At 36.9% G+C, this 25,356-nt stretch overlaps 1 protein-coding gene across 18 annotated transcripts in view; it reads left to right on the top strand.

The window, feature by feature from the left end:
- Positions 1 to 25,356, top strand: part of SSBP2 (single stranded DNA binding protein 2) — a 345,880-nt gene that overhangs the window by 94,732 nt on the left and 225,792 nt on the right. For 12 of the 18 annotated variants that reach the window (XM_077139285.1, XM_077139283.1, XM_077139269.1 and 9 more), the window contains one exon: positions 19,824 to 19,885. In XM_077139285.1, coding sequence (XP_076995400.1) covers positions 19,824 to 19,885 — 62 coding nt within the window. Of the gene's footprint in view, positions 1 to 13,828; positions 13,964 to 18,800; positions 18,851 to 19,450; positions 19,618 to 19,823; positions 19,886 to 25,356 lie in introns of all 18 variants that reach the window. The other 6 variants (XM_077139278.1, XM_077139276.1, XM_077139279.1 and 3 more) reach the window with 3 other exon arrangements.

Consider the following 25,356-nt stretch of genomic DNA (forward strand, 5'->3'; position numbering starts at 1 on the left):
TTCTTTTTCCTGGCAGTGTAATATTCCACTGTGTGTACAAACCACATATTGCAACCATTCAGCAGTTGATGGGCACTTGAGTTGCTTCCATCTACTGACAATTGTGAATAATGCCTGTATAAACATTGGTCTGTAAACATCTGTCTGAGTCCCTCCTTTCAGTTGTTTTGAGTATGTATCCAGGTGTAAGATTGCTGGGTCATAGAGTAATTCTATACTTAATTTTTGGAGGAACCACCAACGTGTATTCCACAGTGGTTATACTTTTTACATTCCCGCCCCGATGAATGAGTGCTCCTGTTTCTGTACATTCTCTCCAACACTTGTTATTTTTGTTGTTGTTTGTTTAAATAATAGCTATTCTAGTGAATATAAAGTACTATCTCATTGTGGTTTTGATTTGCATTTCCCTGATGGCTGATGATGTTGAACATCTTTTCATATCTTTTTTGGCTATTTGTATATCTTGTTTTCAAGAAATGCCTATTTAAGTCTTTACCATTTTTAGAATGGTTTTTTGTTGTTGTTGTTCTTGAGTTATAGGATTTCTTTATAGATTCTAGCAATTAAACCCTGAGCAGATAAGTTATTTCCAAATATTTTCTCCCATTGAGTAGGTTGTCTTTTTGCTTTCTTGGTGAAGTCCTTTGATGCACAAAAGTTTTTTATTTTGATGAGGTTCCATTCATCTATTTTTTCTTTTGGTGTAAGGTCTTAGAAACCAGTGTCTGATACAAGATTCTGAAAATGCTTCCCAAGTTTTCTTGCAGGAGTTTTATAGTCTTGGTTCTTAAATGTAGGTCCTTGATCCCTTTTTTGGGGGGGGGGGTGTGGGGGGCATGGTCTGGGAATCGAACCCAGGTATCCCGCGTGAAAGGTGGGCTTTCTAACCACTGAACTACCTATGGAATAAATTGCATATGGATATCCAGTTCTTTCAGTACCATTTGTTGAAGAGACTATTCTTTCCTCAATGGCATCCCTGTGAAAAATCAGTTGGCCATAGATGCGAGAGTCTTTTTCTGAACTCTTAATTTGATTCCATTGGTCTATATATCCATGTGCCAGTACCATGCTGGGTTTTTTTATTTTTTCAGATGGGCAGGCACCGGGAATCAAACCCGGGTCTCAGGCATGCAGGTGAGAACTCTGCCTATTGAGCCACCATGGTCCACCCATTACCGTGCCTTTTTTTTTTTTTTTGCATGGGCAGGCACTGGGAGTTCAACCCAAGTCTTTGGCATGGCAGGTGAGAATTCTGCCACTGAGCCACCATGGCCCACCCTACGATGCTGTTTTTTTTTTTTTTACATGGGTAGGCACCAGGAATTGAACCTGGGTCCTCTGGCACAGCAGGCGAGCATTCTTGCCTGCGGAGCCACCATGGCCCACCCTACCATGCTGTTTTTTTTTTTTTTACATGGGCAGGCACCAGAAATTGAACCTGGGTCCTCTGGCACAGCAGGCGAGCATTCTTGCCTGCGGAGCCACCATGGCCCACCCCTACCATGCTGTTTTGATCACTGTAGCTTTGTAATAAGTTTTAAAGTAGAGAAATGTGAGTTCTCCAACTTCATTCTTCATTTTCAAGATGTTTTTGGTTATTCAGGGCCCCTTATCCTTCCAAATAAAATTGATGATTGGCTCTTCCATTTCTGCAAAGAAGGTTGCTGAATCTCAATTGGGATTGCATTGAATCTGTAAATCATTTTTGGTAGCATTGACATTTTGACAATATTTAGTCTTTGAATACATGGACATGAAATGCCTTTCCATTTCTTTAGATCTTTGATTTCTTTTAGCAATTTTTGTAGTTTGCCATGTAAGACCTTTGCTCTCATGTTTAAATTTATTCCTAGATATATTATTCTTTTAGTTGTAATTGTAAATGGAATTTATTTCTTGATTTCCTTCTCATATTGTTTATTACTAGTGTATAGAAACACTGCTGATTTTTGCATGTTGATCTTGTACCCTGATACTTTGCTAAATTCATTTATTAACTCTAGAAGCTTTATTATAGATTTTCTGAGATTTTCTCTATATGGGATAGTCTTGATTGCAGATAGTGAAATTTTTACTTCTTACTTTCCAATTTGGGTGCCTTTTATTTCTTTTTCTTCCCTATTGGTCTGGCTAGAACTTCAGTATAATGTTGAGTAACAGTGTTGACTGTGAGCATTTTTGTCTTCTTCCGGATCTTAGAGGAAAGGCTTTCTGTCTCTCACCACTGAGAATGACCTGAGTCAGGAGTTTTTCTTATAGGCCCTTTACTATGTTGAGGAGGTTTCCTTCTGTTCCTATTTTTTCTGCATGGTTTTATCAAGAAAGGATATTAGATTTTGTTAAATGTCTTTTTCTCCTCAGTTGAGATGAACTTGTGGATTTTTCCCTTCATTGTGTTAATGTGGTGTATTACCTTAATTGATTTTCTTATGTTGGACCACCCGTGCTTACCTGGGATGAATCCCACGTGATCTTGGGATATAATTCTTTTAAGGTGTTGTTGGATTTGGTTTGCTAGTATTTTGTTGAAGATTTCTGCCTCTGTGTTCATGAGGGTATATATGTACAGGCCTGTAATTTTCTTGTTGTATATTTATCTGGCTTTGGTATTATTGATGCTGACCTCATAGTATGAGCTGCATCGTGTTCCCCTCTATTTAATTTCTTGGAAGAGTTTGAGCAGGATCTGTGTTTATTCTTGAAATATTTGGTAGAATTCGCTTGTGAAGCCATCTGTTCCTGGGCTTTTCTTTATGGGAGGTTTTTTATTACTGATTCATTCTCTTTACTTGTAATTCATTTGTTGAGATTTTGTATTTCTTCTAGAGTCAGAATTTCATGAAGAATTTCTAGGAAATTCTTCAAATTTCCTGAAGAATTTCTAGGAAATTTCTTCTAGGAACTCACAAATTCCTAGAGTTTGTGTCTTTCTGGGAATGTATCTGTTCTAGTTTGCTAGCTGCCAGAATACAATATACCAGAAACAGAATGACTTTTTAAAGGGGAATTTAATAAGTTGCTAGTTTACAGTTCTAAGGCCGAGAAAATGTCCCAGTTAACTCAAGTCTATAGAAATGTCCAATCAAAGGCACCCATCCAGGGAAAGATACCTTGGTTCAAGAAGACCGATGACGTTTAGAGTTTGTCTCTTAAGTGAGAAGGCACATGGTGAACACAGTCAGGGTTTATCTCTCAGCTGGAAGGGCACATGGTGAACACGGCTTCATATGTTAGCTTTCTCTCCTGGCTTCAGGTTTCATGAAGCTCCATGGGAGGTGTTTTCCTTCTTCATCTCCAAAGGTGAGAGTCAAAGGCTTGTGGACTCTCTACTTCGTGGTGCTGCAGCATTCTCTGTTCTCTCCGAATCTCCTTCATTCTCCAAAATGTTTCCTCTTTTATAGAACTCCAGAAGCTTATCAAGACCCACCCAAATGGGTGGAGACATGTTGTCACCTAATCCAGCTTAGCAACCACTCTTTTTTTTTTATTAATTAAAAAAAAAGAAAAGAAATTAACACAACATTTAGAAATCATTCCATTCTACATATGCACTCAGTAATTCTTAGTATCATCACATAGATGTATGATCATCATTTCTTAGTACATTTGCATCGATTTAGGAAAAGAACTAGCAAAACAGCAGAAAAAAGATATAGAATGTTAATATAGAGAAGAAAATTAAAATAATAGTAATAATAAATATATATATATATATATAAAAAGGAAAAAGAAAAAACAAAAACAAGATACAAACAAACAAACAAAAAAAACTAGTTCAGGTGCAGCTTCATTCAGTGTTTTAACATAGTTACATTACACTTAGGTATTATTGTGCTGTCCATTTTTGAGTTTTTGTATCTAGTCCTGTTGCACAGTCTGTATCCCTTCAGCTCCAATTACCCATTATCTTACCCTGTTTCTAACTCCTGCTGGTCTCTGTTACCAATGATATATTCCAAGTTTATTCTCGAATGTCGGTTCACATCAGTGGGACCATACAGTATTTGTCCTTTAGTTTTTGGCTAGACTTACTCAGCATAATGTTCTCTAGGTCCATCCATGTTATTACATGTTTCATAAGTTTAGTCTGTCTTAAAGCTGCATAATATTCCATCGTAGGTATACACCACAGTTTGTTTAGCCACACGTCTGTTGATGGACATTTTGGCTGTTTCCATCTCTTTGCAATTGTAAATAATGCTGCTGTAAACATTGGTGTGCAAATGTCCGTTTGTGTCTTTGCCCTGAAGTCCTTTGAGTAGATACCTAGCAGTGGTATTGCTGGGTCATAATCCATTCTGCCAGTCTATGTCTTTTGCTTGGGGAATTCAGTCCATTAACATTTAGTGTTATTACTATTTGGATAATATTTTCCTCTACCATTTTGGCTTTTGTATTATATATATCATATCTGATTTTCCTTCTTTCTACACTTTACTCCATACCTCTCTCTTCTGTCTTTTTGTATCTGACTCTAGTGCTCCCTTTAGTATTTCTTGCAGAGCTGGTCTCTTGGTCACAAATTCTCTCAATGACTTTTTGTCTATAAATGTTTTAATTTCTCCTTCATTCTTGAAGGACAATTTTGCTGGATATAGAAGTCTTGGTTGGCAGTTTTTCTCTTTTAGTAATTTAAATATATCATCCCACTGTCTTCTAGCTTCCATGGTTTCTGCTGAGAAATCTACACATAGTCTTATTGGGTTTCCCTTATATGTGACAGATTGTTTTTCTCTTGCTGCTTTCTAGATCCTCTCTTTCTCTTTGACCTCTGACATTCTAACTAGTAAGTGTTGGAAAACGCCTATTTGGGTCTATTCTCTTTGGGGTGCGCTGCACTTCTTGGATCTGTAATTTTAGGTCTTTCATAAGAGTTGGGAAATTTTCAGTGATAATTTCTTCCATTAGTTTTTCTCCTCCTTTTCCCTTCTCTTTTCCTTCTGGGACACCCACAACACGTTTATTTGTGCACTTCATATTGTCATTCAGTTCTCTGATCCCCTGCTCAAGTTTTTCCATTCTTTTCCCTATAGTTTCTGTTTCTTTTTGGAATTCAGATGTTCCATCCTCCAGTTCACTAATTGTAGCTTCTGTCTCTTTAGATCTACCATTGTAGGTATCCATTGTTTTTTCCATTTTTTCTTCTTTGTCCTTCACTCCCATAAGTTCTGTGATTTGTTTTTTCAGATTTTCTATTTCTTCTTTTTGTTCAGCCCATGTCTTCTTCATGTCCTCCCTCAATTTATTGATTTGGTTTTTGAAGAGGTTTTCCATTTCTGATCGTATAGTCAGCATTATTTGTCTCAGCTCCTGTATCTCATTTGAACTATTGGTTTGTTCCTTTGACTGGGCCATATCTTCAATTTTCCGAGCGTGATCCATTATTTTCTGCTGGTGTCTGGGCATTTGATCAGATTTCCCTGGGTGTGGGACCCGGCTGGTTGAAAGGTTTTTTTGTGAAATCTCTGGGCTCTGTTTTTCTTTTCCTGCCCAGTAGGTGGCGCTCGTGGCGCTCGTCTGTCTGCGGGTCCCACCAGTAAAAGAAGCTGTGGCTCCTTTAACTTGCCAATCCGAATCTCGCAGTCGGCCCGGGAAACCGCGCGTGGAAGGGGGGGTCCCCGGCCGCCGCGGCTTGGGGGAGTGCCGGTCCAAATTGCCCAGCTGGCCCGAGATGCCAAGCGTGGCGGGAGGGCCCCGCTATCCAACGTTCCTAGTCGGACCGGGAAGCCACGTGTGTGGAAAGGACCCCGGTCGCCAGCCACCCCGGCCTGGGAAAAAGCACGCCTCGGGTATCTCACCGCAGTGGATTCTCCCTGCCCATTCAGCCGTTCCAGAATGGGGTACGCTGTCTTTTTGGTCTCTGTCGTGGCCCCGGGAGCTGTTTCGTATTGTTTCTGTTTCTTTAGTTGCTGTTCTGAAGGAGGAACTAAGACCCGTGCGTCTTACTAAGCCATCATCTTCTCCGGAAGTCTTAGCAACCACTCTTGATTAAATCACATCTCCAGGGAGATTATCTAATTACAGATTCAAACATACAGTATTTACTAGGGATTAGTCTGTCTTTATGAAACGGGATTTTGATTAAAACATGGCTTTTCTAGGTTATGTACATCCTTTCCAACCAACACAGTATCTATTTCATCTAGTTGTCTTAATTTGTTTGTGTTTTAGTTTCTTTGACTGTTCAAGCAAATGCCATGGAAAGGGATGGTTTATACAGTGTGAATTTGATGGCTTACACTTTTAAAGCCAGGAAAAAGTCCAAATCCAGGCATTGTCAGAGTGGTGCTTTTTTCCTGAAGACTACTGTTGTAGGTCCGGCTGCCAGTGATCCTTAGTCCTTGGCTATTGTATCACGTGGCAGTGGCCATGGTGCCCTCTCATAGCTCTCAGTTCTCTTCCAGCTTTTTAATTTCAGCTTCTTACTTCCTGTGGCTTTCTCCCTATCTGAATTGTTTTCTGCTTATTAAAGATCCCAGTAATAGGGTTAAGACCCATCATGATTGAAGTGGGCCATAGTTAACTGAAGTAGCCTCATGAAAAGGTCCTACTTAAGAGATTTTACACCCTCAGGAATGCATTAAATTTAAGAACATGTTTCTGTGGGTTACATGCAATTCCAGATCACCAAAGTTGGCATACATGTGTTGATAGAATCCTCTTATGATCCTTTTTGTTTTTGTTGTGCTGATAGTAATGTCCCTCTTCTCATTTCTGATCTTACTGATTTGCATCCTCTGTGTTTTTAATTTGTCATTCTATTTAAATGTTTTAAATATAATTGATCTTGTCACAGAACAAACTTTTTATTTTGTAATTGCTCTCTATTTTTTGTTTGCTCTTTCATTTATTTCTGCTCAAATCTTTATTTCTTTGCTTATGCCTACTGTGGATTTAGTTTCTGTTGTTTTTCTTCTTTCTCCTGGTGTACAATAGAGCTTTGATTTGAGCTCTTTCTTTTGTCATGTGAGCATTTAGAGCTATAGACGTCCCTCTCACTACTGTCTTTCCTGCATCCCATATGTTTTGATATATTGTGTTCTTGTTTTCCTTTGTCTCATATATTTACTGATTTTCCCTTGAGATTTTTTCTTTGATCCATTGTTTGTTTAAGAGTGTGTTACTTCCATATACTTGTGTATTTTTCACTTCTCTTCCTGTTATTGATTTCTAGCTTCATTCCATTTTGGTCAGAGAATAAGCTTTGTATAATTTCAGTCTTTTAACATTTATTGAAACTTGGTTTGTAGCCAAAGATGTGGTTTATCCTGGAGAATGAATCCTTGTGTACTTGAGCAGAATATGTATACTGTTGTTTTGGGGTGCAGTATTCTGTATTTATCTGTTAGGTCTAGTTCATTTATCATATTATTTAAGTTATCTGTTTTCTTGTTGATCTTCTGTATAGATGTTTTACCTACTGATGAGAGTGCTGTACCGAAGTCTCTGTTATTGTTAGAGGTGTCTGTTTCTCCCTTCCTTGTTTTTTCCACTGTTTGTCTTATTTTGGGGGTCCACTGTGGTAAGGTGCATAAATATTTATGATTGTTATTTATTCTTGGTGGATTGACTTTTTTATTGATATGTAGGGTACTTTGTTCTTTGTAATAGTGTTTGACTTAGAATCTATTTTGTCCAATATTGGTATAGCTAATCCAGCTCTGTTTTGGTTACTATTTGTATGGAATATCATTTTCCATCCTAGCACTTTCAACCTGTTTGTGTCTTTGGATCGAAGGTGATTATCTTGTAAACAATATATAGTTGGGTCTTGCTTTTTTTATCCATTCTGCCAATCTGGGTCTTTTGGGAAGTTTAATCCACTTACATTCAATGTTATTACTGTAAAGGCAGTACTTCAGTCATTTTGTCCTTTGTTTTTTTTTTCACTTTCAAATTTTATTTTAAAGCATTTGACACAAAAATGATACATCAAATGACTGTTACTTTGGTCATGATTCTAATAAACCACTTGAAAATTTCATTAGCTCTTTGTGTTTTTTTTCATGGTAGATTTTTCTCAGTGTTTTAAGTAGTTGAGTTGTAAAAAAAGAAAATCTAGTAATAAGTACCCCTACTGAACCCCTTGAAATCTTGGGTCTGGTTGGGTAATCTATCAATTTTATAGTTTCTTTTTCTTTTAATTTTAACTTTTTTATTCTGAAATATAACATATATACAAAAAAGCAATAAATTTCCAAGTACATTTTAACAAGTAGTTATAGAACAGTTTTTAAAGTTTGGTATGGGTTACAGGTCCACAATTTTTTGTTTTTTCTTCTAGCTGCTCCAATACACTGAAGACCAAAAGAAATATCAATATAATGATTTAGCAGAAATACTCATTTGTTAAATCCTGTCTTCACTCTAATACTGCTCCTTCTCTTTTTTTTGTGTGTGTGTGTGTGTGTGTGAGAAATATCATATATACAAAAAGCAATAAATTTCAAACAATTAGTTGTAGAACAGATTTCGGAGTTTGGTATGGATTACAGTTCCACAACTTTGGAATTTTATTCCTAGCTGCTCTAAGGTACTGGAAACTAAAAGAAATATCAGCATAATGATTCAGCAATCATATTCATTTGTTAAACCCTATCTTCTCTGTATAACGCCACCATCACCTTTGGGCTTTCTCCCATTCTTTAGGGGCATTTGTATTATGCCCATTCTAGCTTTTTCATGTTGGAAGGGGCTGTCGATAATATGCAATGAGGAATGAAACTAGTTGATCTCCTGGAAAGGATGGCCCCTCTGCATGTCAGGACTCATCTGGTCATGTCCTTTGTTTTTTATGTCATATATATTTTGTCTTTCTTTTCCTTTATTTTATCCTATTTTTCTATACAGTTGATCTTTTGTGATTTTTTTCATTGATCCCTTTCTCACTTCCATTTCTGTATATATTTTTAAATACGTTCTTTGTGGTTACCCTAGGGTTTGCATTACACAACCTGTATCTATAACTTGCTAACTTGAAAAGATATTAACTTCAATAGCATACATACTCTTTCCTCCCACATCCCTACCTTTCCCCTTTGTGTTGTTTTTTTCCCCCACATTTGCTCTGTATATGTGTCCATTATCAGGAAATGTGATTGTTTCTTATTCAACTGTATTATAAGTCTTATAGGAATTAAAGACTCGAGTTGTATTTTGAGGATACACTTCTCTTCATTTTTGCAAGTACCCATTTGTTACCTTTACTGAAGATCTTTACTTTTTCATACAGCGCCAAGCCACTCTCTCCTGTCTTTTCCTTTCAACCTGAAGAACTCTCTTTAGCAATTTTTGTAGGGCAGGCCTTTTGGTGACAAATTCCTTCAGTTTGTGTATCTGTGAATGTCTTAAACTCTCCCTCGTTTTTGAAGGATGGTTTTGCTGGATAAAGGATTATTGGTTGACAGTTTTTCTCTTTCAGTACATTAACTATATTGTATCACTGCATTCTCACCTCCATGGTTTCTGATGAGAAATCCATCACTCGGTTTTATTGAGGATCCCTTGTATGTGATGAATCGCTTCTCTTTCTGCTTTCAGAATTCACTCCTTATCTTTAGTATTTAACATTCTGATTAGTATGTGTCTTGGCATAGGTCCTTTAGTGTTTATCCTGTTGGGAGTGTATTGCACATCTTGTACATATATGTTTTTGTCCTTCATAAGAATTAGGAAATTTTTGGTCACTGTTTCTTCAGATATCATTTCTGTTCCTTTTCTCTTGTCTTCTATTTCCCAGACTCCGGTGCTATGTTTTTGCTGTGCTTCATGCTGTCACAGAGGTCCCTTAGTGCTCATTTTCTTTCTGTTCTTTTCTCTATATGTTCTTCTAGCTGTGTGATTTTGATTGTCCTGTCCGCTAGTTCACTGATTCTTCTGCCTGTTGAAATCTGCTATTGCTTATGTTTAATATGTATTTAATCTCAATACTTGTATTTTTCATTCTCATAATTTTTATGTTTCTATTTAAACTTTTTTACTCTTCCTTTTGCGCACACATTTTTAAAAAAAAATATCCGTTAGCTCTATATCCTGTTTTCCTGTATCTCCTTGAATTGATTTAAGAGATTCATTTGAACTTGATTGGCTAAAAATCTGTGTCTCCTCTGAAGTTTTAATTTGCTCCCTTGACTCAGTCCTATCTTCTTGTTTCTTAGTATGGCTTTGTAGTGTTTTGCTGATTCTGGGCATCTGATTATTTTGATGTGCTAGCTCTGAAGGTCAGTTTCTCCCTTGTGCCTAAGGTTTTATTGTACATTGGCTATGTGTTATGGCTTTTCATCAACTCTTGGCCCAGCTTATACTGAACCTTTAGAGTAGCCTGTGTTTAACGTCAGATTTTCTCTGGACTTCTACATCTGTTTCTTGCCTTGGACGTGTGTTGCAACTTTTTTAGATTGCCCTTTTATAACCAGTGGTTTAATCTCCAACAGCAAGCTTCTTTTCTCTGTTTCTTCTCCAGGAGTCCTGATCTATTGTTTCTTTTTGAGTAGAATTTTCTCCCAAGCTCCTATGATTTGTTAAACCACTCTCCCTTGCTCAGTGCATACCTTTTATTACACTTCTCAGTCCTGGGCCCATCCTACCTTCCAGCAGTTCAGTTTTTCTTTCTTTTCTGTGAGACTTCCTCTTGTAATTTTCCCTTTAGAGTATGCCACCCCTGGGTCTCAGGTGGAGTCAGTGTTTAAAAAGGCCCGCTTTTTTGTTTAGATTCTCCAGTAATGAGACCCCAGGTTGGGTGTGTGTGCCTCTTGCTGTATTTCTTTTGTCTGTATTTCTTTTGCTTTCTTGCTGCCCTTTTGTATGCGCAGGCTCACCAGCCACCTGGGTTCTGTGTTGGGTCTGGGAGGATTTGGTTCCCTATTCCTGGATATGTGTGGGGTTCTTACTCCCTACTGTGGGTGGCTCTGTGATCTGCATCCACAGCAGGAGGTGCCTGGGCTGTACTGCCACTGTGTGCTCATAAGCTGCCTTGAACCACGTGAGGCGGAGGGGTCTGGAATGGCAGGTCCCTGTTTTAGGTCCCCTCTTCTTTTTTGTTGGGAGTGTTCTTTTCTTTCTTTGGCTCAGCATTTGTAGAGTCCTTCTTCAGTCTCTATTGTCTTCCAAAGTTCTAAGCAAGTGGGAGTCTTCCTCTTATTAGTTGTTTCTGAGGGGAGAAGACTTTTCCAGGGGATGTCTTACATTGCCATGTGGTTACATTACTTCTTTACAGGCATTTATGAAATCTTCAAATGTCATTTCCATACCACTCAGTAACTTCCTTGTCTACTTTTCAGTTGTTTTTTCCTTAGAAATGCAAGCTAATATTAGTCTTGGCAGCAATAATCAAAAGAAAGCAAATTTCTATTTTATAACCAAACACCATATTTCTAGTTCTAGTAATGTCTTCTTTTGGCATTAGTCATGATTTTTTTTGTTTTTTATTTGATATGAATAATAGTTGACTAGTGTCATCATTTCAGTTAAAAACGTTTTGAAAATCATATTTCAAATTCTTATATCTTTCTCTTTTTCTCTATACTTTTTCAAACTTTGACCTCAAACTCTCTCACTGAAATACTTTTTATTTTCTTAGCACTATGATATAATGACAGTGAGGACGATAGTTATTTTTATTCATTCCTGTTATGTGAAAATTATCTCTAATCTTTATAAGAATTTTTCAAGTCAAGTAGTAGTATTCCCCTTTTACCCAGGAGAAAAACAGGGCTCGGAAATTCACGTAACTGGCTCATGGTCACACAGTTTAGTGAGTTAGGAATCTGGAATTAAAACCTAGGTCCACCTTAGTTCCTAAATCCCTAGTTTTCTGTCTGTCTCTGTGTTGTCCAAGATGGTAGCCAGTCGCCATATATGGCTTTTGAGCACTTGAAATATAACACATTCAAATGATAATTTTTTGAGTTGTTTTTTTTTAACTTTTAACTTTTTCCCTTTTTAGCCAACTTCCCCCCCCCCCCCCCTTTTAATGTAGCTACTAGAAAATTTAAAATAACCTATATGCTTCCCCTTTGTGGCCCATGTTGTATTTCTTTTGGGCAGTGCTGTTCAGAATTGTGCTGTGTCTAGTGGTCACACTAGTCTGGCCCCCACTGGATAAGGACACATAACAGAGAACCCATTGTCCAAAGTGTACTGCCTAAGGTACAGCCTTCTTGAGGTTCTGCTTTTCACACAAACAGCCACAGCCCACCCCCAGACTTTTATCTAATTAATTATCCTTTGTGAATTAATAGGGCCCATTTGCAAGTGAGGAATTTGAGAGATTTGGTCAGAACATGTAAGAACTTTATTGTACTATATAGAAGAAATGTATGAATGTAATGAAAATATTGGTTTCAAAAGTTTATTTACGTCAAAACAGAAGTTTGATCTATCTGCATTTCATTAAATCATTAATTAGAAAACTTTGGGCTGTGAACTTTCCAAGTCACATGCACGGTGTAATATGACAGAGGAAGTGATAGAGATCACAGAATGGATACTTTTAAAATTTGTAGTCTTAATCACTGTCAATTTGTGGTATATTTAAAGCTGATGATGGTGATTTTAAAATTTTATTTTAATGCAGTTGAAAACTTGATGAAAGGATTTACTTATCTCTTTCCTTACATCAAGGGTCGTTTTGAATTGGTTTAACTTGCTGGATTCTCAGGGGTTCCTAGATTATTTCTTACTAACATCAGAGATACAGTAATTATTGAACTTTGTCAAAAAGGAAAATATTGCTAACTTATTTAACGAAAATCATATATTTGTACTCATACTCTGAGCACACAGTAAAATAATGGACATGCAAAATTTCCAAGGTTTTTTGGTAGAAATAAAATTCCAATTTAAGAAGATATTCACACAGTTAGACAAGCAGTTACCATGATTTTATTTTATACACTGCACTTAGAATACGAATCTGAGGCTCTCTTTGAATTTTGAGAGAGGTAATTTTGGCATATTATTTATTTATTTATTTATTTTTTACATGGGCAGGCACCAGGAATCGAACCCGGATTCTCTGGCATGGCAGGCGAGCATTCTTGCCTGCTGAGCCACCATGGCCCACCCAATTTTGGCATATTTTCATAAGAAGAATTGGTTAACCTGAAAGTAAACTATTAACCCAGAAGAGATAGTATTTCTTTACTTTGGAGGAGAGTGTATTTGATTCCCAGAACTATTCTTCATTTTCTAGTTTGCCAAACTCTGAGTGGCTCTCATGTGGTGAAAACACACTCTTTTTACCTAAATCATCAATTTAGGGGAATGACAAATTTAATTGAGGTACAAGTTTGCCATAGTAAAAGGAGTTAGATCTGTTTGGCCTTGCATGGGATCCAAAACATTATCCAGTAAAAGAAGCAAGCTGAAGTACACCATGTATATAGAAGTGCTTGCACACAAAGCAATATTGTTAAATTTTGGGGAGATGCATATTTATGAATGTAAAGTCTAGAAAAAGTTCAGAAATTATACACATGCTAGTAGTTAGTTGCTTCTAGGAGTGGAAGTATTAGAGGGGTCAGAATAGATTTTATTCTTAGCTGTTGGATTTTAAATTTAATAATAATCATAGAGAAGATGTATACTCTTGAATTATCTCCAGACTAGAAAACTAGAGGCAGATTTGTGATAGGCTATTGCTGAGTATGCTCTAGAGGTCTTGATAATTTCAACTGGTTGAATTTCAATAGTTGCTATGCTCTCCCTCTTAAGTTTACTGCTGGTGTTTTCCTGTACATACTGTAAGGTTCTATCATCTGGGTCTTTACTCAATGGTATGTTCTTTGTCTAAATCCCATTTTCCCTTTCTCGTTTTTTCTAGGAAGGCTTTCTCAGAGTTATACCTCACTGTGCTTATAGTACACTCTGCAGGGGCCTGAACATAAAGACATTTGCCTACTGTGCCAAGAAGCTTAGACTTTATCTTTGTCAAAAGGGAGACTTTGGAAGTTTTTAAGTAAGAGAATAACATTAGATTTATATTCTGGTGTCTTTGTGAGTGACAATAACCCTCCCCATTAACTATAGACAAAGAAAGGAGAATCTGATGTATTAGAGTATTGTGCTCTATTTTGGGTTGCTTTCTCTGTTTCATTTGGATTATATGGAAATTTTAAGGCTACTTCTTATAAAATGTTTTATTAACTAGTTTGAGTTAAACAACAACAACAACAACAAAATCCTGCCTCTTTTATCACCAGGTTTTTACTTAATTCAAAAATGGTATTCCAGGTACTCATGAAAATGAGGAGACCTATCTATTTGGATTGGGTATTATGATCAGAAGGTAATGATTGAAGTGGTACTTTACTGAATCAGTCCATATTCCAACTCTGGTCCAAAGTGCAGTAGAATACTTGTTCCAGTTTTGACGTTCTGCCCTAGCAAGAGTATGGTAGTAATGATTGTGATGTTAATGAGCTCTTTAAACCAGGACTTCTCTGTGCTGCTCCACCATTTTCATTGATATGGCTTGTTCTTATGGCAGAAGTTGTGAAGGAGGAAAGATTGGAACTTCAAGCACCATGTGAATAGGATACACATCTCAGCAATTCAGTCTTTCACTTGGCTTAGCCTCTTTAATGGTACTCTTGACTTGGATCGTTAGAAACTGACCTGCTTCTGATTATTCTTATTACCAGTCAGAAGAGTAGGAGATATAACTGTTGTTAGCTGAGGTTTTTGTTTTTGTTTTCTTAATAAAAAGAGGTAACATTGGACTGACAGTAGAAATCAAACCATTTTCTTAGTCAGATGGTGCTAACTAGTTATCTCTAATTCATAATGGATTTTAAACCAGAATCCTAAAATATAGTTTGTATGACTTTTCTTTTTCTTCTCCCCAAGGAGAAAAAAAGAGAGTCTTCTTTAGGAATATTCTCATTACAGAGCCCTTACTCTGCTTTATCTTTCATCATCCTTCAACATTTGATAATTATAAACAGAGTGCTAAGAAATCTTTACAGTTCTACACTAATCTTTGTTGCTTTGGATTCATTAGAAGCTATCTTTTCCTGGTTATATTGTTTTGTTATACAAAGATAATTCCTGCTCTTTCTTGAAATTTTGCATGATATATTTGCCTTGGATTGAAGCTCAGTGTCCTTAACAAATAAAATTAAGAATTAAGAGTATTGCAGAAATTCTAGATTTGTTTTACCCTTTGAAGAGTCCTGTTATAAATGCCAGCAAGTTGATGGGAAACAGAAGTTTAAAGAACTGTTAATGGATACTTCTTCAGATTCCATTAAGACTTCTGTTATAAATCCTCAAATTCTGTTCTCTTTATCTTTAACATTTTTGAAGAGAGGAAATAATAAGGGTGATGATTTCTTATCCAGTTTTTTGAACTTTAATTTGGAGGCAACATAGTGTAGTAGGCAATCATTGTTGCTTTGGGGGACTGTGTAGATTTTATTGGGTTCCACATCTCACTGTGATTCAGTATCCTTAATTATCAAAAGAAGATAATCATAATACTTTAGAATTGTGTTGAGATTTAAATTAGTATATACAAAGTGCTTAGAATAGTGCCTGGATGTAGTAGGTGCTCAAAAGTGTTAATTTTTGAACAACTTTTTCTACCTTGTGTTAGTTTCTTTCTTTGGAGTACAAGTATAAAAATATATCCTACATGTAATATCTGTGTGTTCCAAGTGCCTGTCATATCCTCCAATCTTTTGGGGTTATGCTTTCAACTTAACTGGCTAAAATATCAGCTCTGATCCCTAATATTGTAGGCTGTCTCAAGCACTCTCCAATATCTCTGAGGGTTATCAGTAGGCTGAATATTCTCTTTGTCACTTCTTGCTCTGATTTCTTGCATCTGCTGAATTTTACACCCCCACTCTGCTACTCCCTCTTATGGCTGATCCTTTTTCTCTGCCCTCATAGCTTCAGAGCAACAATTAATAAATTGTCATTGTGTATAGAGATTCTCAATGAAAGTTGAAGTATAACTGAAGAAGACTACTCATTATACAGTGCAGACAATGACATTAACTCGTCCGGTACAGCTTACTCAGTTGTGAAAATGATCTGTACTGTCCAGTCCAGTTGCCAGTAGCCACATGTGACTGTTGAGCTCCTAAAATGGGGCTAGTGCAACTGAGGAACATTCACTTAATTTAATTTCAAATTTAAATAGGCACATGTGGCTACCAGATACTCTGTGAAACAGCACAGTTCTAAAGTAACTGGTTCAAAATGCAGTCAAATTTTTCTTCCTGTTGGATCTTTATTGACTCTTATTTTTAGAATTAAGATGTGAAAAAGGTTTACTTTAATTTCTTTTTTACACTTAATATAGGGTATAGATGTATTCATACTTCCACACATGGAAGTGGAAACAGTAAGTTATATGTCTATTGGAATTCTTATGAATTTTGTCTGGGAACAAATTAATACATAGTCCTTTCCCTAACACAGGAAGTAGGTTTGTCCTTTAATGGTGTTAAAAGATTGTTTTGAAATACTGGTTCCTATATCCGTGCAAAAGGATATAGGAAAAGCCTGGAACCCATAGATCTCCAAACCTGCTGCTGTGCTGTTTGAGAGGCTGTTGAAGTGGGTCTGGCTTGCTGGAGAGATCCCACATTGATAAGGACTACGACCTCCAAAAATGGTGCTATGTGACATACAGAATGGCCTGCCATGCTCCTCCTACTGCTGCCACAGCATCTGCCAACAACTACTTCTCTGTTGGAGTGAAAAGCTGGAAGCTTCTTTTCCTCCTCCTGCCTTTTAATCTTTTGCTCCTGTCTCCTAATGGTAGAACCTAACAGGAAATCAGCTGGCAAGGGAGCCTGGGAAATTCAGTTTTCACTATTGTAATTCCAAGTATAAATGTGTGTAGAAGGGTGAGTGAGGGACTGAAAGAGAATAGGTAAATAACCAGGAAGTCTTGCCAGAAGCAAACAATGATAACAGATTTTTATGAATCCATCCTGAGATATTCTAGGCATACATAAGCAAATGGACATTTGCATATATATGTTCATGTATATTTGTGTGTGTGTATCTTTTGTGTTTACTACTATCCAGTGCTTAGAATCCAGTGTATAAATACCAACCCATATTTCTAGTTTATAAATTTACTTTGTAACATGTATGTAGTTAAAAATTTTAACTTGGGGTTGATGTTGATTGTTTTTTAAATTTTGATTACAGTGAATACTAGCTCATCTGCAATACAAACAACCAGACAGTAAAAATTACCAGTTTTTTAAATTCTTGCTTAATGAAAGACATGTCTTCCTACCCCAGCCACTCAAATCAAGAATCTATCAAAAACTCAGTCCTTAAGGCATAATTTAGAGTTTGTGTAGATTAAGTCCAATCTCTTGAAAACCTCTTGGTTAGTGAGGTTAGATAATTGTTGTTCATACGGATGTTAAAAATGGTGATATTGATGCACTTTAAGATCCTGAAGTGCTTTCTACTTCAACAAACAAAAAAACAAGCAAACACTTCAAAAAGTCAGTTTTACTTAGGATAATATTTTCAGTTAGTCACCTGAATTTGATATACATGATAACTCTCAGTTAAACAGAACAACAGTTCCCAAATGACTTTTCAGTAAATGGGAGCTTAATTTTCTGTTTAAACCATTACTTTTTACTTGACTCTCTCATTTGTACCAGGAACGCAGAATCTCTTAATCCAATTTTGTTTGCTCTTTTTCCTTGTCATAAGCGCGGTCACCATTATCCTGTCTTGGTTGTAGGCCTCAATCATTCTAACCCATATGTTTATATTTTGCCTTGCAGTCCACAAAATTGTGGAATGTATTAACAAATGTAGAATTTATTATCCTTTAGAAAACCTGGTCGTGGAAATCTCGTAATTGTTTAATAGGATCATATTAAATAATTTTTTGAAGTTTGTGTTCTTCTATTAGTTTCTCAACTGCTAAAGCAAATACCATACAATGGCTTGGCTTAAACAATGGGAATTTATTGGCTCATTGTTTTTGAGGCTAGGAGAAATCCAAAGTCAAGGCCTCCGCAAAGCAGTGCTTTCTCCCTAAAGACCGAAACCTTCTGGGGCTGCCTGCCTGCAATCCTTGGGTTCTTGACTTTTCTGTCTCAAGGCAATGCACCTGGTGGTGTCTTCTTTTTCTTCTGGGTCCTGTAACTTCCAGTTTCTGGCTGCTTCTTGTGTATTCTCTCTCCATGGCTTTCTCCATAAGCCCTTCAGTAATAGGATTAAGACCTATTCTGATTTGGTTGGCCATCTTTACTAAAATTAACATCTTTAGAAGATCCTACTTACAATGGGTACACATCCACAGGATTGGATTAAGATTAAGAGTGTGTTTTTCTGGGGTTCATAACTCCAAGTTACCACAGTACTGAAACTAAAAGTGTGCTTATTTACATAGAATTCACATCCCTTTAGGCATTTAATATTTAGTGAACTATTAGGTTCTTATAAAATAGAAGAATTTTAACCACTTTTTATTATAAAATCTGCCTCCATAGTATTCACTAACCCTTATCACCTGGCTCTTTTACACTGATCTGATTGGCAGGTAAAATGATTGTTTGGCATATCCTTAAACATGTGAATGTTTTTATATGGAATATCATTGGATTTTTGTCTGTGATAGTGATAATGGTGTAATAAACTTTCAGAATGATGCTCTTCTAGGTAAAGGGAAAATAATAATAGCAACCCATAGTTATTGAGCACTTACTACATTTCAGGGACTCTTTTAAGTGTTTTTCATATATTAGTAAATTTATTCCTTCCAACAACCCTATGCGATAGGTATCATTTTCTCTATTTTATAGATAAGGAACTAAGGCACAGAAGAGTTAAGGGACTTTTCCTAGCTTACACAGTAAGTAGTAAAGCTAAAGTTTAAGCCCATGCCTCCTTCTACTTAAAAGAAATAGCTTTAATATTCTTAATCTAATGAAGGGATATGAGGAATGTATCAGTCAGGATCCATACGTGATCATTAAAACTGTATTAAGTAAGTCAACAGAGAGAATGTTATATAGGGAAATAAACAGATAAGAAAGCAAAAAGGAACACTTGAGGTAACATGAAAGTTAATAATTGCAGGAAGCAACCACTAGGTTTGGGCTACCACGAAGAAGAGTTCACAGTTATCAAAAAATCTGGGGGAGACCTCCCAGAACTGGGTCATAGACCTTTAAGGAGGGGGAACTGCTTAGCTGGTGTTGGTTCTTTAAGAGCTTGAGGGAACCTTCTGAGACTGGACTTCAAACCTTTAAGGAGGGGATGTTGCCCAGTTGTGCTGGTATTAAGGGGGGTATGAGGAGGTAAGTTCTGGTAGCATTGGGAAAAACTAGAGTAGAACCACCTGGTTCTGGCTATTGCTGGTAAAGTGTTGCCGTTGGGGCTGACAGGAGCACAACCTAATAGGAAAGAGCAAGACCCTTCTCCCTTCTTCCCACTTCCATTGTCTCTGTAGAGCCTTCTTAGGTTGTTGGACCTAACAGAAAGGCAGCAAACAAAGGAAAAATATATTATGCACAGCCCCAGCCTCAGCGTCTCAACAAATGCAGAAGGATGGATTTAGAGTTAAGAGGTGACAGTTTAATATCTGGAACAGTGGGGAAACAAATCAGAATAATAATGGTAGGCTTATTTTCTCATTGATTAATCCTGCCCACAAATTACTATGTAAAATGAATATTTGTAAAACTTGAATAAAGAATAATATGAAAATTACAGAAAATTTATGTATTACCTTAATATTTAAAATGTGAAAAATATTGTTTTGTGACCTATGTGGATAAAAGCATTATTAGGAAGTTGTTTAATATCTCTTTTATTCATTTTAGATAAGATGGGAAAAAAACATCACTTTGGGGGAACCACCAGGATTCTTACATTCTTGGTGGTGGTAAGTACCTTGTTTTACTCTGTTTTTACTAAATTGATGATGTATCCCAATAGGCCTGCTCTATACGTGTTTAGGATGCCATCCATGCTTTCCTTTATTTTTTCCCCCATTTTCTAAAACTGTTTTCTGAAAGTTAGCACTTTTTTTAAAAACAAAAAATGAGCATGAGTGTTATTTGACTTAAAGATACTACTATTGAGTCAAGCTGGAATTGGGATCATTGTGTTGAATCTCCACATTTAAGTATGATTCCTTTCTCATCTTGCACTGGGAAATGAGAATGGCACTTTTTCTTGGCTCTCTGATTGTTGTGCTAGCTGGAAAGTTAGCTTTCTGCTGAGGATGCTGGCAAGTTGTCATAATGCCAGACCACTATATAGGTAATTATAAGCACTGGCGTGTCATTCCAGTTCCTTCTTTGAACACTACAAGCCCTCTTAATGGGATGGAGTGTAGGAGAAGCAACTCTCATGTTTAATTGATGTCTTCTGCAATAGGCCAATCCTGTTTAAAAAAGTAATAGGTATTCAGCAAAAAACTCCCAAAAATAAGAAGGGAAAAGTTTAAAAATAGGCAGGTACTTGAAATACGTTTATCTTTATTCTCCTGAGATGGAAAATCATATTTATGAGTACAGTTGCCTGATACGTGCTCAGCAGATTTTTAATCAGTTGAATGGAAATTTTTTTTTTTTGCTTTGAAGAAGTATCTGTCATACCTTTATATTTTTTATGTTTTTGCCCTATGGTGGTGCTTTCTTTAAGTTTCATTTACTCATGAAGCTTTGAGCATATTTCTTTATGCAAACCTAGTTAAGTTTGTTATTTATTGCATTCATTTGACAAATACTTATGGAGGCACTAAACTAGATACTTGGGACATAGTGAATAATCAGATATCCCTACCCTCTTGCTGATTATAGGAAAACAAATAATTAAGTAAGCAGTGAAAAAGAAGTGTTTTAGGGGGAATATGCAGTATACTGTGTAGGCATGGGCCAAACACATTTCACCTGGCATAAGAGAGTCAGGGAAGGCCCATGGGAGGAGCTGGTATCTAGATTAAGGCCTTGGCTAGGTGAAAGAGTTGGCCAGAGAGGCAAGGAAAGAGAATACTGCAGACAAATGTACAAGGACTTGGAGTTGCAAGGCAGAGAGTATGGCAGGTAGGAAGAGTGGAAAGAATTTCAGTACGTTGGAAATTGAATGTGAAGCAATAGAGTTATGAGGGATGAGGCTGGGTTGGTAAACTGGGAGTTTGAACTAAAAAAGCAACAACAAAACACTTATAAGAAGGAGAGTAATGCTGTTAATTTACGTCTTAATAATAGCACTCTGGTTCATAGAGTGGAGAATGGATTGGACAGGAATCAGCCTGGACCAGCAAAACACTTAGAAGGCTATTGCAGTAAGGGATAGAGAATGGTCATTTGAATGAAGGTATAACCAATGGAGAGGAAGAGAAGTGAGAAGATTTGAGGGATGTGAGTCTGAAAATAGAATTGTCAGGATTTGGTGATTGATTAGGTTTGGGAAGTAGATAAAAACTTCAGTTCCTTAGAAATTCTGAAATTTAAATACATGATACCCAAGTGACAATACTGAGCAGGCAGCTGGTTTTATGGGTCTGACATTTAAAAGAGCGGGAAATGGGTGAATGGAATTCCACATGAGTAGAGAATTGGGCCTAGGATGGGATTCTTGCAACACTAACATTAAACATATGAGGAAGAAGAGGAGACTTCAAAAGAGACAGGAGTAATAGTTACACAGATAAGAGAAAAGCCGGGAGGTAGTGTCACAAAACCGAGTGTAAGGATGTGTTTCTGCACTTCATATATTAGAAGCATTTCCTGCTCCGTGCTTTATACCCTCATCTCCCAGCATCCTATTTAAAAGAAAATGTTATCTTGTGGTGCCATACATATAGTCTGTATGTTATTTAATACCATCATCTTTTTAATCTCTAGCCTGAGAGCATGCCTCAGAAGTCCCGTGGTGAATGTCACTACCCTTGGTCAGTTGTGGTTTACTTGTGGATTTCCTTTGTTTGTTTCATATATATATATCAGGAACAGGTATAGTCCTTTGGTTTGGAGTTTTTCCTGTATTTGGAACAACGGTTCATTGTAGTGAAGCACCGTCATTGTGCTGTTTTCCTATGGTTTAAGAATGATTTTTTTAATGTATAATATTATAAAAGTCAAATTCTCATTCTATATGGTATGTATTTATGTATTTATGGTGATATATGTAGGTAAGGAATTCTTGTTGTTTTAAATTTCTTCCCGTAAACTACTAACATATACTTTGAGGTACTTTCTTCCTCTATATAAATCAGTATTGTTAACAATTTTGAAGTCATGGAGTTCTCTGTGAACTGATGAAAGCTATGGAACTCTCTCCCAGAAAATGCCCACTCCCCGCCCACTCACATCCTAAGCTTTCCTGACCATTGTGTGTAGCCAGCCCTTACCATGGGCCTTAAATTTAGCAGATGCCTGGCCTTTTTATTCCTAACTTTTTGGGGCCATAATCTGAGCTTCATTAGAGAGGACTGTAATAACTGTTGCCTTGCTGACATCAACCAGGAAAGCTGTGGCTGCTGCTGAGGTCCAGATGATTAGGATAATGATTGTTTGCTCACATGGTCAAACAAAGTTTCCCTGTTGCTGGACCAGTTGCAATTTTATGACTTCGTTTCACTTCCATTATTTTGCATGATATTTGAAAATGGAATTGCCCTGTCATTTCTACAAATATTTACATAGTATGAAACTGTGTTGCCCTTATGGAACTCAGTAATAGGAGAGATGAAGAATTAAAAGTATTATAATCAGAGATGAGTACTGGTTATGATTCTCACTTCAGTTTGGGAGTCAGCAAAGACTTCACAAAGTGAATCTGAGCTAAATTGAAATTTGATTGAAGGAAGGATGTTTTGAGTGAGAAATAGTTAGTATGAACTCTCAAAAAGAATGATTTTACATTCACAGAATGACAAGTATTTTGGACCAGTTGATCTGTAGGATCAACTATGATGGAAAATATGACTGGAGACAAGGAGTTAGATGAGGAGTTAGATTGTGACGTCATGGGTACATCAAGGATTTTGGACTACCGCTCTGAGATTTTAAACATAATTAGATTTGGATTTTAAGATGTTTGCTTGGCATCAACATAGAGATGGATTGAAGAGGTTTGAGAACAGAGGCAGAGATTAGTTACAAGGCATTTGTCATTGTCCCGATGAATGGTGATGAGGTGTAGACTCCAGGTAGTGAAGGGTGTGTAGAAAAGTCTGGTGTTGGAGGTAGGAGAGGAGGTCCCAGGCTTTAGATTTGGACAGTGAGATGAATGGGGATGCCACTGACTGAGTGAGGGAATGTAGAAAGAGCCTCTGGTTTTGGAGAACAGACCAAGAATTTCATCTTGAACAGATTAAATTTTGAGAAGACTCTGTTACATCCAGATAGAGATGCCTAATAGACAGAGATCTGGGTCTGTTTCTCTAAGAAAGGTCCTATAATGGGTTGGACTTATCAGCAGAGGCCATAATATAGTTCATACTGTTCCTAGATGAAGCTGCCCAGTATTAAAAGTAAGAGCAGGCATGTGGTTGGAACCCTGGGAAGAGCTAAAATTTAAGTGTGGTAGATGAAGAGTCCTCAAAGAAAAGTACTTGAAGAGGAAGGGTCAACAGAAGAGAATAATGTATGGGAACCAGTAAAGGTATTCAAAGCAGAAAGCATCTAACAGCCAAATTCAAATCACTCAGCAAGTGTTAAGTTTAAAAAAAAAAGAGAGACTCTGTGAAGATTGTCCTGAATTGTAAAGTTAGGTGAACTTTGGTGATCTTGGGAAGGATAGTTACAGTGGAGTAGTGAAAGTGAAATTTAGAAGGCTAGTATAATTCATTTCTACAGCTGGAGGGCGACCAAAGAGACATCTGTAAAAGTTTCAGAATTAATGATAGGACAGGACCTAACAGTTTTGTTTTTAAGAGAGAATAGGCTGAGTATGTATACAGCCTGAGGTGACCGAGCAGTGGAATGGGAGTGGTTGAAGATGAGAGGAGAGTGAGAGCGAGAAGAGCAGCAGTTGTGCACGCGGACAGGCCTAATAAAGTACAGGAGGGACGGGAAAGGAAGGGCCTGGAGAGGAGGAGGGGAATTTCTACTTGTAGTATGGGATAGAAGAACGTATGTGATTTTACTTTCTGTAGCTTTTTTTCCTTATTTCTGATGTGATTTCCCTAACCATTTCTTTTTTCTTTCCCAGTTTGTCCCATGCCTAGTGTTAACAATATTTCCATGCCCCAGTTCACTACTTTTACCTGGGTTAAATCCTCTTTAAAAACTTAACTTCTTATTTGTACCCTTTATTAAAAGTTCCTAGGGTGGGCCACAGTGGCTCAGCGGGCAGAGTTCTTGCCTGCCATGCCAGAGACCTGAGTTCAATTCCTGGTGCCTGCCCATGCAAAAAAAAAAGTTCCTAACCCTTTCATGAATTCTGGGAATAGAAATGCCAGTAAACTTCTTTCCTCTTTGATTAATGTCCTTTTAAACTTCTGCAGTTTAAAAATAGACTTTACAATCTTCCAATTAAGATTTTAATGGAAGAAACTATGCCTTGTTTTAAATATACACGCACACACGCATATATATACATACACATATTTTACCTTTTGAAATAACTTTGGGCCCATGGAGTTAGTCCTGAAATTAAAAATATATCATGTTGTGAAGAAAATAAACTAATAACTAAGATTCTCATGAGAATTTACTTTCTTTCACCTGACTTCAGTTGGAAGTCAGATCCTGCAGTACACTAGCATACTAATTACTGTAGGATCTAATGGATGATATCAGGCATGCCTAAGAATAGCCAGATGCCCGTATGAGAACAGTGGCTTTGCAGTCAATTGGCTCACTAGAATGGTATGATATTTATGGTCAGCTGACTGGTCAAACTCATCTTTAATGTCTTTTCTATAGTAGGCTTTGGATAACTAGTTATTTATTTGAATTGAGTTAAACTATGCGATGATATATGACAAGTATAGGAGACAACTAGGATAGAAGGAGGAGTATAATTGGGGAGGATGGAAGAAAGAGATTGGCAAGAGAGGAAACAAACAACAGAAGTGGTCAGGTTACAGAGAAAATACAAATGTAGCTTGGGAGATGAGGAAAGAAATATGGAATACCAAGGAAAATGTTGAGTTGGTGGGGAGAATATATTGAAGAAATACAAGATTATTCTATTGAATGAAAGTATTAGAAAGAATAGAAAGGGAAATTTTACTCAGTTAACAAGAAAACTTTTTTCTGGCCTTTAAACTCATTTTAAAAGTACTTTTATGTGTATCTTCTCTGCGTATTTGTACAATAGATAGGTATTATTTTTTTCTATTTTTGCATAAGGAAACTAAGGAACAAAGCTGTTTGTTCAAGGTCAGTTTCAGTATTA

This window comes from Tamandua tetradactyla, chromosome 21 (assembly GCF_023851605.1).
Source record: "Tamandua tetradactyla isolate mTamTet1 chromosome 21, mTamTet1.pri, whole genome shotgun sequence".
NCBI lineage: Eukaryota > Metazoa > Chordata > Mammalia > Pilosa > Myrmecophagidae > Tamandua > Tamandua tetradactyla.